Consider the following 16,289-nt stretch of genomic DNA (forward strand, 5'->3'; position numbering starts at 1 on the left):
GTGCGAGCAGGTAGGCTCAGAAGCATAACACCTGATATTTAGGAAAGGGTGTTAGAAAGAACATCCTGTAACATATAAGAGCCTCCATAACCAGGTGGGTAGGAGCAGCAGTGCGTAGCACACGCTTCTTGATTAGACTGGGGTTAGAGCCCATGACCACCAAATACGGAGGATGCGGAAAGGTCAAGGAATGACCACCACATATCCCCGGAGCAATATGGCCTTAGTTGCTAATGCTCCTAAAAACCAAATAACAACAACATGTAACATCTGTAAAATTGTGTGGTGTTGAAACCAAAAATTAAAAATGTATTATCTTATGTTTAATAAAACCACCCTTAGCAAAGAATTCACAGCTTTTTGCTAAACTAGTGCTCCCATAGTCAGTGGCGGATCTTAACAGAAAATGTGCATTATCTTGAAAACGGTTCATTTGTGGCCCGATATTCATTGGAACTTTTTTGTCTATTTTAGTTTGTACTTTTCACCTGTAAATTATCGACCATCATTTTTGAAACACCACGTATATATTATATATATATTTATATATATTTATCTTATTAAGGTTCAATAGATTATGTTAGGAATATTTGACCTCAGGAAAAATGAAGGACTTGATGAAAATATACAAGTATGTAACACCCTTTACACTATGTTTGTTTATATAAATTGGTAAAATCAATTTATTTGTTTATTTTTTTTTTTTTACAAACTTCAAATATCTTCTATTCTTGGAAAATTTTGAGACGTGGTATAGAGGAGGATGGAAAAGTTAAAGATGGATTAATAAAGTGAAAAGGTATTGAGAGGATTGGGTCAATAGAGAAGTTTGACTGAAATAATCAGGTAGAAGAGAAATTGGATTGGACATGTGTTTCTTGATTAGGGATTAATGAAGGATGTGATGGAGGGAAAAGTCAAGAGGAAGAGGTCCAGATGGAGATTGAGGGGAAAATGTGATAGATGAATTGAAAGGCAATGGTGGGTATGGGGGAGATGAAGAGGAAGGCTGCAGTTGGGGTAGTATGGAGAGGTAATTGAGTGTATGTGTGGATCTCTTCTTGGCAGAACACTGATGATAAATCAGTTTATTTAAGCACAGATGCATTAATTCAAGTAGCATAAGATCCTGACCTAAGAACTATCTCTGAACTAAATTATGTGAATCCACATTTCTGGATTCTGTGTGAAATTTTGTCAACCAGAAAAAAAAAGAGGGGGGGAATTGTTGACTGCACTTCTGTTTGTATGTCTTTTGTGTGTGAGTAAACATTCATTATAGCAGTCTGATAAACTTTCCTGCATTTAAAATTTCTTATATACTGCAAAACTAATTTTAAAATAGAATTTCAAACACTGCTTTGTCAGCATCCATCATTAACCTTTTTTTTCCTTGGGTGTTAGATAAAGGCCTCAAAATCAATTGAAGCCTTTGTAAGAGCAGCATGGTAAATTTTATGTATTCAACACTAATTAGATTGGATCAGTAGTGTATTATTAGCTGCATTGGGTCTGTATTTTCTGCTTTGTATTGTCCAATTTTTATTGTGTCAGTTAGATGCAGAAATACAATTTTTATTATGTTAGTTAGATGCACAAGAAGTCTCTCTTAGTTTGTTAGCATTTTGTGCTTATTTCATTTTAATGCAGCAATACTTCACATATTAATTGTTACATGTTTTTTTTTTATTATTACAGGATAATTTTAAAAAAGAAATATATCGAAATGGAACGAGCAGAAAAACTAGGAATCTTGCCACCCATTGCTACTTATATTCGTCAGTTGGTCACAGAAAATTATGTTACTGTTCATGTAAGATAACTTCCTTTATTTTATCTTACAAAAAAAAACATAAATATAAATTTGAGTTCAGTGTCAATAACTCATGCCTGCAAAATTTTCAGTTTCCAAGAACTACTACCTAAAATCTTAGATATGAAAACTTTTGAATCTCGAGAAATATCTTTTAGAATTAAAAGTTGAAGAGAGTTTCTATTCATTGGTTCTACATTATTTCATAAATATGATATTATGAGCTAAGTAAGAATATTATGCTTTAGGGAAAAAAAGTCATGCTTTTTTAATAGGGGTCCTGAATTTAAAATATAGTATTGATAGTTCTAAAAAGTTGATTCTAATTTTGTTGTTGTTAGCAAAATAATTTTTAATGTTTTTGTTGTCTCTTGATTTATCTTATTTCATATTAGTCACACTTTCATCTACTAGGAAAACCTCTTTTAAAAAGGCAAAGAATGATTAATTTCCATCACATGGATGGTGACACAATATTGCTGTTCACAAATGTTTGTCCTTTCCAAGGTATCGATCTCTCAAATTGTGGTGCTGTTGTCATAAGTTGCCAGCATTGCATTACAAATAATGACACTTCTCTTATAATTTATATTTTTGCTATTTATAATGTGATGCCACGTTTGGACAACTGTATCAATAATTTTAATTTTTGCTATTTTTTCAAAAGGGCAACATCCCATTAGTGCTTCACATGATAACAGTTTAAACCACAAGATAAGAATACAGGTAACAGACCTACAAAAGTTATAGTCAAGGTCTTTTAAAGTGATTGCATGCATTTTTGATACAGCTGTCAGAATGGTGGCAAGACTACAAATAAATGGTAATGATTCCTTTTGTTGAAAAAGATACTATTTACTTGTAGTGCAAAACTGGATAACTTATTCTGATTATGCTTCAATTTGAGAAAGGTTACCTTAGAAAGGAGAGGTTTCTTCCCCAAAACTTCATCTTTTCATCCAGCAAAATGTCAGATGAATTAATGAGACTTGAAGCAGAGACGAAAAATGCATGGAATGCATATAAATTATCAGATAATATAGAAGCTGTGGTAGATATAAACTAGTCTGTAATCAAGTCACAAAGGAGGTTAGCAAGCTAAGGCAGACTACGAGAAGTCTGGCAAAGAATGCAAAGACTTTATGCTTATAATAACAGTAGAAATAAGGAGTTGAATCACGTTGGGCCACTTTATGTCAGTAATTTAACTCTTGATGGCCCTGCTCAAGTTACTGACAAACTGAATAGGTATTCTGCATCTATATTCACATATAAAGAATTCCTTAGGGAAAGGGATGCCAGAAGTTTATAAAACTGTAGTGGGGAGTTAAATGATTTTGTGATGACTGAAAGGAAAGTGGAAGAGAAATTGTTGAAGCTGAACATAAAAAAAGGTGCTTGGGATGGATAGGATCTACCAGTTATATTAAGTGAGTCAACAAAGAAGGTAAACAAAATCTTAGCCATAATTATTAGAGCATCCTTGGATTCAGGGGAGGTCCCTATGGACCAGAGATGTGTGAATGTATCCCCAATTCAGAAAGGGGATTCAAAAAATGACATGAGTAATGACATGACCTATTAAATTAACATCTGTTCTAATGAAAATAATGTAGTCACTGATTAAAGAAGTAATGTAGGATCATTTAAACAGGAATGCAATTATACTGCAGTCACAGCATGGATTTGTTAAGTGGCAGCTTGTCTGACCAATTTGATTGGATACTATGATTTGGTCACAAAAGAACTGGATGCAAAAAAATAATTTTGATATCATATACTTAGATTTCAGGGAGGCTTTTGATACTGTTGAATGTGAAAGACTGCTGTACAAACTGGAAAAATATGACATTATGGGCAAATTGCTGCTGTGGATAAAGGGATGGTTGAGTGGGAGAAGACAGAGTAGTTATCAGTGGGCACTGCTCTTTTTGAACTAATGTTATTAGTGGAGTCCCCCAGGGCTCACTGTTGGACCCATTGTTGTTTTCTATATTTATTAATGTAAATATAGAATATAAGGCTTAATGGCTAAGTTTGCAGATGATACAAAGGTTGGCACGGCTGGTTAATGACAGTAATCAGGGAAAGCTACTGCAACAGAAGAAAAAAAATTTAAGCAGAAGGGCTGAGAAATGGCAGTTGAAGTTTAACGTTGACAAATGCAAGGTACTGCATATGGTAACAGTAATCCTAGATATAGTCAGATATGAAGTTAGCATTAGTATTAGTATTAGCAAAGGCACATGATGCAAGAAAGCAAGCTTATATAGCATCACCAAAAAAAACAAAAAAAAAACACCCTTTTCATTTTACCCATCTACTTGCTCCAGGTGTTTGTCTAGTTCTGCCTTTATTCTATTTAAGCTATCAACTATGAACAGTGCAGACAGCTCATGTGGTTTTGTCAATGATATACAGGAACTTTGCTAGCAGGGATAAGGAGGTAATTATCCTTTTGTACAAGGCCATGGTTAGCTGCATCTTGAGTATCATATACAAGTTTGGAGGCCTCATTTTATGGGAAGGATGTAGATCTGCTGGAATGGGTGCAGAGAAGGGCAACAAGATTGGTGAAGGGAACAAAAGGGTTCTCTTACTAAGAAAGGCTTTAGTTCTGCAATTGCAGCACCTTGGGACTAGGCACTTATGAGAAGATCTGATTGAGGTGTTTAAGGCTTTGAATGGATTGAGTAAGCTCAGTGTTGATAGTATAACTAAGGCTACACATGAGGAGATGTAGAATCAAACTGGGGAAGGATAGTTGCAAGAGAGATTCGCCTACATTTGACTTCAGTCAGCTCAGCAGGTGGATGATTGTTGGAACAAACTTCCATCTGTTGTGTTTTTTTTTGTTTTTTTTTTAAATAAATTTAAGGAAGTAGAGAAATTCTTGGAAGGATTAGATGGATAAGGTAGGTAGTGTTTTTTTTTTTTTTTTTGGCTAAAGTTCTATAAGCTTGCTTTCTTGCATCATTTTCCATGACTAATACTAACACTAAAATGGGTAAACTGACCGTAAAATACATGCAGTTTACTAACTCAATACACTGATCCCATATGACCTGTTCTGGCACAAATAAAAACAACATAAATTTCCTTTTGTGTCATAGATTTTCTTTATAAAGATTATAATTATATTTATATATGATTATAATAAATGAAAAAACCTTGGTAGTCCATTTATTTTACTACAGTCAATATACCTGATTGGTTTGTCAAAAAGTTGACAACTCTCAGTATCAAATATTTAGAACACATTGCATTATAGCATTGTGGTTATTTCTTCAGCTCTGTAATATCTGATTATCATATAAAGTAAAAGTAAAGTGCAGCCATTATCAACCCACTGCAGGATGGAAGCCTCCTCAACAATTCATGTTGAGGGAAATGGACCATAATCTGCCACGCTGGTCCAGTGCGGGTTGGCAGATCGACCGTATTCAGCAGTCAGGGGCTTGAACCCCGGTCTACTCAAAGAGCGTGTGCTACTGCACTCCCGCTCCTGCCCACTCGGCTACGGAGGATTATCATATAGTCAAAGTTAAAAAAAAAAAAAAAAATTGGTACATTACTACTAACCCATTATTCTGCTACTTGCTTGTATGCTTCATCTCTCCAGTTTTTCTTCAGCAACCCTGTTGTATATATGCCATCACATATTTTGATTTGTGCTATTCTTGCAGATATGAATTCTGTATCCAGTCTTTCTCCATTGAATAGCATGGATGAGATTGAATCTATGGTTCTTCAAGTTGTGTGTCAATAAAAGATGTTTGTTTTGTAAGAAGAGATTAAGATATTTTTTAATATGTTAAGGGCCTCAATGAATATGTATTTTATCTTTCTCTATTTTTTTTAAAAACAATCAATTTACAGATGAATCTCTTAAAGAGTACAGTAGTTTGTTTTTCATTTGTTCCCATCATTCATATTGGTAGTGGTAAAATATTATATGGAGGTAAGCTTATACAGCATCTTTCAAAAAAAAAGCAAACTTCATTTCTTCCCTCCTAATGATTAGTCTAAACTTTCTTTAAATTTATTCAGACTACTCACTTCCACAACACCAAATGGAAATTTGTTCCAGCAATCAATTAACTGTCTGGCTGTAAGCAGATTTTCTCACATCCATCCTGCAACCATCATTTTCATAACTTAAATTTATGTTCCCTTATGTGTGTCAGTCTGGAAAGGGGTAAGGATACCATTTACCATTAAACTTTGTTAATGGTAAAAATTTACCATTAACTTTACTCAATCCATTTAAAGCCTTAAACACACTTCAGTCATGACTCCTCGCAGATGCCAGTTTCCAAATGCCACAATTTATAGAACTCAAATCTTTTGCTCCTGACTAATCTCCAACATATCTACATCCTTCCTAAAATAAGGCTTCTAAATCTGTAAGTAGCACTCAAGATGTGGCCTAACTATTGTCTTATACAACTGAATAATCACTTTCCTGTCCCTGCTGGTAAAATTCCTGTGTATCTTTGACAGAACCCCCGTGAACTGTCCTAGCAGCCCATCTGCACTGGTCAGGGAACTTTGTGTCAGACTATCCCTATTTATCCCTATGTATTTTTCATTCTCCACTATTTTGAATGTGGTACCACCAGTTTGTATGTTATTCCTGGGATTAATGCTGCCCAAATGCAGTACTTTTCACTTATAAATGTTAAACCACAATTGTCATATTTCAGCCCATCAAATTTATCCAAATCTTCTTGGAATAGCATACTCTGATTACTGGCATGTACCTGCCACCCTTTCTATCATTGGCAAACTTAGATATTAATCTTGAGATGCCTTCATCAGTATCATTAAGAAATACTGACAACAGTAACAGATGCACTGCCAAACCTTGAGGAACTTCTCTTATAACATTACTCAGCAAAGAGCACTGGCCATTAATAACCACTCTGTTTCCTTCCACTCAACGACTCCTTTATCCATAGCAGTCATTCATGCAGAACAGCATCCTGTAAACATGTCAAAATCGTTTTTACATCCAGTTCCTTTTTGCTCAAAATGCAGAGAAGTATATAAGTGCCTATTTTAAGAAATGCACTTCAGCAGCTATATTCGAAGATAACTACATTAAAGAATGGCCATAATAGAACTTTCTTTTTTCTTACCAATTTTAATAACCTTTATGTAATTTGGGTGCTATCTCAAAAAACAAAAAGTGCATATTTTTTTTTGGCACACAGGAGTGTAAAGGTTATTTATATTTCAACAAGAAATAGGTTATAGAAATATGAGTAGAGGATTTTGTCATACCCAAACGAGAGTGTGGATTAAAAAAACTTGAAGTTCTGTGCAAGTTTTTCTCTTTTTTTTTTATTAATGTTTGATATGTTTTAATATTTATAATGGACATATTATATACAGTATCATCATGGCTTAAAGCATGTTTTTAAAACTATGAATTTTATTTTTGATATTGCTAACAGCTGGTACAACTTTATTATAATAGTATTATAAGCACTGATTATTTTAATTTTTCTTTTATCGTAAATTTACCGATATCATGTAGTATGATAAAGAAAATGGTTCAAATCATTGACTAACATGAAATTTATTTTTTATTCTTAGTAATTGTAACTTAAAACTTTAATAGAATCTCTTTGTGTCTTAGGATCTGACAAAGAATTTTTATCATAGTTCCCAGAATATATTTTTATGTCACGTTGAACTGGAACAGGTAAGGATATATTTAATAAAAAGTTATTTATCATAATAAAACTTTTAATTTTATTAACAAAGAAAACCAAATGCAACTTTGCAAATCAGTTCATTACTGATTAGCATTTGTTTATTTATTATTATTTTTTTCCAATACAGCAGGCCATTTATTATAATTACTAATTTAATATTATCAGCCACATGCTGTAATCAAAAGAAAAAAAAAATATATATATATATATATTTTAACCTGCATACAATTCTACTATCTATTGTAATCAGCATTATCAATAAATGTTTCTCATAAACATGTTTTATTGATGTTCTTTGTTGTTGAAAATATCAAAAAGGATGGATCTGTCCATTTTTTGAAATCTTAAATTATTAACACTGCAATGAACATTAGCAGTCAGAACATAGACAAAAAAAAATTAAAACCAGCAGCAACATAACTTCAGACTTAGAACAAAAGGAAGGTAGGCTTAAATACCAACATTTGAGGTCTAACTCTTCGGTAAAGCTAAAGAATTGGCTGAGAAACTAGATTAATGATTGCATATCTTTTGTTGAATGGCTTACTAGGTGAAAATAATAGTTTTAGATTATGCCAACAAACAAGATTTAGATACACTCACAACTGAAAATCTACACCATTCTTCTTGATTTTCTACAGTAGTTTCCAATCAGCTTGTTAGCATGCATTTTTTTTGGAGGAATGGTGCATCAGCTACTTTGGTCTGATCTGTATCACTTCATATGCTGGACATGTTGGCATGTCTTTATCATGTATTATGTCTGTAAAAGTGCATCTGTTCATGGATAGTTTGCATTTTGTTCATTCAGAAAAAAAAAAACTAACTACAGTCCCAACTTAATTCTTGTTTTTCTCCATATATTTAAGTGAGTTTGGCTTTTCTTATATGAATAAATGGTTAAATGAAATATATGTTATTATTGGGGAATAACAGTTGCCTGCACTTCTTGTTCTTAAAAACATTGGAGAGTCTTGTTGCTTGATAGAAAATTAATGGAACATTATCATCATAGCTGCTGCTGTTGTTAGTTGTTCTGACACAAAGGTCCTCTTCGTGCTTAAAAGCATAAAGTTATAAAGTTAAATACATAATCATAAATTCACTGGTTAAAATTTACAAAAATATTCAAATGAGTTCAGACATGGCTAATGAGAACATTGTAATGACATCACACTCAAAACAGAAAAGAAAATGAAGAGCTGACTGTTCAAACATTGAAATTACAGATGACAATTCAAATAACAGGGCCTATAGAAATATCAGTAGAAAGAGCATGCACCAAAAACTGGCCATCTATGTGACAAGAAGTGAACAAGTTTGTAGCTGGGGGGGGGGGCTACCAATCAAACCTGATTTTGGATAGTCAGACTTTCTGGAATGAACTGGTAGTTTGGGAAAAGAGGTATATACAGAATATTTCATCCTGGGATGAGATGTTCTTCTTAACATTATTAATAAAAAGTTAGAAAAACATTCTGTCTACTCACAGCTTTTTCAACTTTCATAAAGGGTTTACTTGTTCACTAATAATTTTTTTATTTTTGGTTTATCAGTTATCCATTTACTAAAAAATTCTCCAATTTCTAATTTTAGTTCTTTATTTAGTGTTGCCAGCCAATCATGCTAATTCTAATTTTCCTGTATTTGCAGGTATGTAGAAATGTGCTTGAGAAGTGTCGAAAAACTATCTATAATGCTAAGAGTTTTCATAATCACATCAATAAAGTTCATAAGAGAATACTTGAAAAGAGGGTGCGTGTTGATGCAATCATAAATTCCTTACAGCAGAATGAAGAACCAGGTGCACAAATACAGGAGGTAAGGTACTCCTTAGTAAAATTTTAAGTTAGTAAAGAAATAATGATTTCTTTCACATGCGAAAAAGAAAGACTTTGCCTGTCATATTACCACATATTTGATACTTATATACTAGCACTTACTAATAAGTAATTAAATTAGTTTATTTAAAGAAACTTAATGAGACTTCAATAAAATTAAAGTGTACTTTTTTGTTATCTTAACAGATCAGATAATCAGTTTATTTCATTTCGATTTCTCAAAATATTTATACTAAGGAAATTTAGTGTAATACTGCATTTTCATTGAAAATGCAGTATTACACTAAATATTTAAAAATACACTCCCCAAAAGGAAAGCTGGATCATGACCTAGCATTACAGCATCATGGAAGTATCAAAATTTTGAATCTTGGGATTCAGACCCAGGCTTTTTTCACATGATATGGAAGGACAGCAAATGTAACTACTGTTACTACCCTCAAGGATTGAATCCTCTGTGAAGATATATATATAATCATAAAATTGAATCCTTCCATTTCACACACATCAGTTATCCATTTACACAGTCAATCAATACACAGTCTCAATATATTGCATGTATAATTTGCATATTAGTAAAATCAAACTTTACACTGGCTCACATCTAGATGCATAATGGTGCTTAGAGATATTTTCCCCATAATAGCATTAAGGTTGTTACTTTTTGTAGCCTGTGAAAATTGTAGCAGATGATAATAGTAAATATGTGGGGAACACTCTCTGAAACACAGAGGGAAGGCAAAACTCTATTAACACTGGTGATACTCAGTTTTGCCAGCCATAAAAAACTGCTGAAATCAGAAAATAAATTATTTCCTTAATTGGTATTCATATAAAGCAGTGGTTCCCAACCTTTTTTGGCAAACCCCTTTCAATGTAATATTTTTTATCATGAACTCCTTTCAACATAATATTTTTATTGCGAACCACTAAGCCTATATTCTCCAAAATCAAATGGTCTTTTAGAATGGAAAAAATTTAGTATGGAAAATATATTTATTTAACACGATATACTGTAAGATAGTAAACTAATTATAAAGAATTGTGGGAGATGTAGTTTCTTTCATTGGCAATTCTTTACTTTATATGTAATTTCATTTTACTTTATTGTTTATTATTACTTATATTTTGTAGTTTACAAAAATATACTTATGTAAATCTAAGTGCACGCAATTACAGAATTTTTAGCGTGAACCCCTGAGGGTTTGCGATCAACCGGTTGGAAACTGCTGTTATAAAGTATTTTGTCAGTTGATAAAATCATGACAAAAAGGAAAGGCATATTTCACTTCTGTTACTTCAAGATCGGACACTGTTTTCCACTCTTCAATAAAACTGTAAAAGTAATACCAGTGTTTGCCTCATATAATCAGTTGGACTGATCTGTGAGTTTAACCACAAGAAAAATGATCTCTCTTTGACTGTAATTCTTGCTCTGTGATGAAATTATTAATTATATAACCATTTGAATTCTAAGGTTTTCTGATGAATGCAATTTGAAGAAACGGCCTTTTCAGACCGTTTCTTCAAATTGACCGTTTCTTCAAACGTTGAACATACAGGTATCAGTTCCATGTGTTTTAAAGAATCAGCAAGGAAGAATTTTAAAGAATCAATTGGCAAGCTGTTTGAATCTACGAGAAAATTTCAAGTTATCAAGAGCATATAGGATTCTTAGAGGGCTCTTGTGGTAAAAAGAAAGGCTAGGAAAGAAGATACAAAACTATTTTGAATATTTAATGAATCAATGCTTTTGCATCTGAATTTCTCATAATTTTACTATATCCATATACACTGATGTGCAAAACTTAAGGATGCTATTTCTAAAGGTTACAAGTGTAAAATCAAACAAAACAGCCTGTGGCAATTTGCATAACTGTGGCCATTCAGTAGAAAGCTGTTGCAAATGCAAAAATTTGAATCGTGATTAAAGGGCTCACATAAACAGATAAAAGCAGCAGTTCAGCAGTTAAGTGCAAATTACTGAATGGTGAGCACGATTGTCACAGATGTTTTATTGGTTTCATACAGTACTACAGACAACAAAATGGCCAGTAGACAACATCTGGATGACTTTACTCGGGGTCCAATTAATGGGACACTCGAGGAAGGTCGAAGTGCGAGGAGTGCGGCTGCAGAGTTCAGTATCACCCATAGCATCCTCTCACGTGCGTGGTTGGCCTTCAGAATGACAGGTACAGCTGTTCGAAGGACCAGTCGTGGTCGTCCATGAAAAACAATACCCAATGATGACTGCAATATACTCCTACAGGCCAAGAGGGACCGAACCAGACAGCAGGATTCATTGCAAACCAGCTGCACAGGATGCAGGATATCGCGGTTTACTGTGCCAGGCGACTCCACAAAGGTGGACTGTTTGCCCGACAGCCAGTATGCTGTGTCCCTTTAACACCTGCCCATCGGAGGCACTGTTTACAGTGGTGCATTGAACACAAAGAATGGACAGCAGCACAATGGGGTAAGGTACTCTTTACTGATGAGAGTAGATTCAGTCTCAGCAGCGATTCTGGATGTCAGCTAATCTGGCAAGAGGTTGGCACATGGTATCACCCCACAAACATCACTGAAAGGGATTGATATGGCAGTTGAGGTATTCTCGTCTGGGGAGGAATTATCATGGATGGATGTACACAACTCCGGATACTGGAAGGCGGTACTGTAACCGGTGCATTGCTGTACTGAGGTAATCCTTCCCCATGCATCTGTTCCGAGTTCGTGTTTATGAATGATAACGACACACTCCATCGCACTATAGCTGTTGATATGCTTTTGGAAAGCGAGGACATTGTTCGCATGGATTGGCCTGCCCGTTTCCTCCGATCTAACTCCCATTGAACACATATGGGATGCTCTGGGGAGACACCTAGCAGCATGTCCACACCCACCAGAAAATGTTCACCAGCTGAAGATGATGCTGAGAGAGGAATGGACGATGCTGCCACAAGAACTTATCAACAACATTGTTCTAAGTATGGACAGGTGGTGCAAAGCCTGCATCAACATTAGGGGTGGCCATATCTCCTATTGAGGACCACCTCTTCCCTTTGTTCCATCTTTGGCAGTGATGCATCTGTATCATGGGAGCCAGTGCTATGTTGCCATTTTTGAATAAAGTCCCTCTGTGCCATTTTGTTTCCGTTGTTGTGTCAGTGTTGTTTCCTTCATCATTTCTGTAGCTCACAAGGTTCCTTTGGTATGCTTTTCCCATATCCAGGCCACTCCTATGAGAAGCTACAGGTGAAAACCTGACTGGTCCTTAAGTTTTGCACACCAGTGCAGTATGATATATTTTATCAATTATTATCCAGGATGCTATGAATAGAATCCTGGATAATAATTGATAAAATATATCAGTGTTCAAATTTAATTTTTATAAAAAATTTTCATTTATGTATTTTACATATCAAATTAATCAAGGAGCAAAAATATATTTTTGGTTAATTTGACTAATTTTTATTTACTACCAAACAAATTTTTAGGTGGAAGATATGATTACCCCAGCAGAAAAAGCACAACTTAAAAAGGTAGAAACTATTATAGAAAAGTTAGATCGTAATGAAAGAAGCATTGATGATGTTGCCTTTCTGTTTACTATCTGGCTGAATTTGTTGCGTAAATAATTTATGTGTTCTTTATGTAAATAAAAATGCCTCCATATACACATTCACTTCTGTAACGATTGTATTTATATGAAAGATAGGGAGTTGGGAAGACCATTACTTGATAGAATGTTGAGGAATAAACTACTCAACATTCTAAGTGGTTCACCTTTTTACCTCAGTATGCCAGAAGTTGCAAACATAAATTAAATTTTATGCCTTAAAATGGCATAAATGGACATGCCTTAAATTTTATTCAGTTGATGAATTAAATCATGAATTTTATTTGTGAAAAATATTGCTTATTCTTGTTTATGTTTAGAATAAAAAATTTATTCAAGTTGGATTTTAGTTCTATCCCATAATTTTTGCATTCTAGCACAAGCATTTTGTTTCTTAGTAGTGGCTTATTCAGGTTACATCATAATTTCATTTTTAACATATGATATAATGTGTCTGTAGAATTTAACACAAACTTATAAATATTCTTTTCTTTTTAAAAACAACTTAGTTGGCTTTATAAGATATGTAGATGAGTAATGGATCAGTACAGATTTTCAGACTGAAGTTAGGATATATTGTGCATGTGCTTGGACAGTTGTGGATGCCAACAGAATTTGGTGCGGAATAAAGCCAAATAATACGTTATGCTGTATCTGTACAACAGTTCGATTCTTTAACGGTGTATATTCTTTCTTTCTTGTGCACAGCTGCTTGTTTTTCGGAATAATTTAAATCCATCATTTTAAATTTTAAACTATAACCATCCCTCGTTTTTGTGGATATTTTCAGATGTTTAGATCACCCTGTACACTTTTCTGCTGAACATGTAAATTCTTGTAACAAAGATTACTTAGGGAAAAAGTAATAAGATTTTTGAGGAACTGATTTATTTTATTACACATATCACATTACTTCCTAAAAGCATTTTATTACACATGTGACTATTTTTATAATACCATACTAAGGTGAATCTAAAATTTGAATCATCTCAAAATTCATATACAAAATTGTTATTCTAAGTTGTTATAAATCATCTTCAAAACCCAGCAATCAATCATTGCTGTCATCCTTGGTATGATGATGAAGCTCCCCATCCTCATGTTCACTGCTGTCTGATAATGAACTGTCATTGACGTAGCCCAGTGGTCAGGAGCGAGAGTGCATAACACACATTCCTTGGGTGGACCGGGATTCAATCCTGTGACTACTAAATACGATAAATATTTGTATTTACGATTTATTGTAAACTCTACTGTTCAAATTAAGAAAGGATAGATGTAGAATAGATGTGCGGAAATTTGCCTTTAGCCAGCGGGTGGTTAATTGCTGGAACAAACTTCCATCTGTCGTTGTGGAAGTTGATAGGTTAAATAAATTTAAGGAGGAACTGGACAGGCATTTGGAGGGTATGGTGTGATTTTTTTTTTTTTTTTTTTTTTGGCTGATGCTGCATAAGCTCCTACACTTGCTTTCTTGCATCAAGTGCCACTACTACTACTACTACTACTACTGACTTGGTTGTCGTGCCGGAGTATAAACAGAAATTTAAACAGAATATCATCTATGCTGTCCAAGGCTTACTGGTTCCACACTTCATAAATGACTTCACAACTGTCTCGGTCTTTACTGCATCCCAAGAATTTTTTATCCATTGGCACACCTGAGAAATTGTTGCTCTCTTCATACAACCAGCAGGTATTAAGTTGTGTTGTGGTGCCTTCATCCATTTAGTCCATTCTTGTTTCATGAAAGCTTTAAAGGGCTTGTTAATAGAAATATCCAGTGGTTGTAGTTAGCCTGTAACTCCACTTGGAATTACAGAAAGTTGCATTTTTAACTTTACCACCCTTCCTCTTTGTGACCTTTGTTTTGTGCATGAAATTGATCCCATACCAGTAAGGTCGTTTTCTTAAGAACCTCTTGGGAACTTTAAACTTTTAACACACTTTTTTCCAGCCATAGTTTGGCTCCATCAATCCACCCCTTAAGATGAACATGGACAAAAATACCAGGTGGAATTTTTTCCCTTGGCAGGGGTTTTTCTCTTGAATATGCAGTAGAAGAATAAGAGAAATTTACCTCGATATGATATGTAGAATACTTCCGTATGATACTCTCTAGAAATAAAAGATTAACACAAAATTTCTGGAGAATATCATATGGAAATGTTCTATGTGTTCTGTGTATCATATTGAGGTAAATTTTTCTTATTCTTTTACAAATATTGATATCAATGTAGAATGTGTGTATTGAGCACCGTAGCTCTGTTATATACTATCTTGAATATGCAGAGAGGTGGAATTTTTTTTCCATCAGCACAACAAGCCAAGACAGCACTATAGTGTCTTTTTGTGGTCTTTGCAGTTACTGATTTTTTTTGCCCCTAGCATCCACACTTCTGTTTGAGGGTACATCAAATAAAGGTACTTCATCCATATTATCAATTTGGCCAAGCTCATAGTTTGTGTGCTTCCTAGCATTAATTATAAATCTGTGAAATTCCAGGATTTGGTTTCATCCTAAGGGCTATCTTGTTCATGTCATTATAGCTAAGCTGTTTTGCTTAATAAATCTGTAACACCAACTTGCTGTATTACCAAAATCATCATGCCCTTATGCTGCTTGACTTTTGCCTCAAAAATGGTTGTTTTTGTTGACCACAGTTCCTCTGTTTTATTACCGAGCTATTCGATTCTTTCTCAGGTCCCGCCCATTTTGCTGTTGGTTGACAAAGATTATGCTTGTTTTTGATTGCCACTGATTTATCCTCTTATTTCTGCCACTCTTGGGTCATCTGTTTTTTTTGTTGGTGGTGGCCTAAAATGATTTTCTGTAGCTCTGTTTCCATGTTCCTTTGCATAACTGATGATTTGTAATTTGTAGCCAGCTGTGTAAGCAAGCCTTTTCTTTGTTGGTACCATTGTAATAGAGTATTGGTGATTTGAAGTTTACAGTTAAAAGATGAATGTGTGCAAATGCACATTGGCAAAAACATTCATTACGGCTACACCATAAAAATATTCATTATGGTACCTTAGAAGATCCCGCAAGGTTTTTTACCCCAAAGTAATTTACCAGTAATTTATTTGGACATTTTTAACATTTTAGTAAGAGTGAGTTTCATAAAATTACCTTATTTATGATAACCATGACTGTCACCTTATAAAACGCAGGGTAATTTTTTGAGACATATTTTTAGAAAATAAAGTGTCTTATATGGTAATCTCATAAAATGCCATGAGTCATCATATTCTAGAGAGGCAATTCTCAAATTTTTTTCCTTTCCCCA

At 34.1% G+C, this 16,289-nt stretch overlaps 1 protein-coding gene across 1 annotated transcript in view; it reads left to right on the plus strand.

Annotated features, from left to right (window-relative positions):
* LOC150079950 (DNA-directed RNA polymerase III subunit RPC3-like) overlaps positions 1-13,088 on the plus strand; it is a 92,437-nt gene extending 79,349 nt beyond the window's left edge. Inside the window, exons 8-11 of the mRNA XM_090383287.1 lie at positions 1,699-1,813; positions 7,458-7,523; positions 9,190-9,357; positions 12,878-13,088. Coding sequence (XP_090239413.1) covers positions 1,699-1,813; positions 7,458-7,523; positions 9,190-9,357; positions 12,878-13,018 — 490 coding nt within the window. The 3' untranslated portion in view covers positions 13,019-13,088. The remainder of the gene's footprint in view (positions 1-1,698; positions 1,814-7,457; positions 7,524-9,189; positions 9,358-12,877) is intronic.
* Positions 13,089-16,289: the final 3,201 nt, after the last annotated feature.

Source organism: Mastigoproctus giganteus, chromosome 10, assembly GCF_048544385.1.
Source record: "Mastigoproctus giganteus isolate SK-2022 chromosome 10, ASM4854438v1, whole genome shotgun sequence".
NCBI lineage: Eukaryota > Metazoa > Arthropoda > Arachnida > Uropygi > Thelyphonidae > Mastigoproctus > Mastigoproctus giganteus.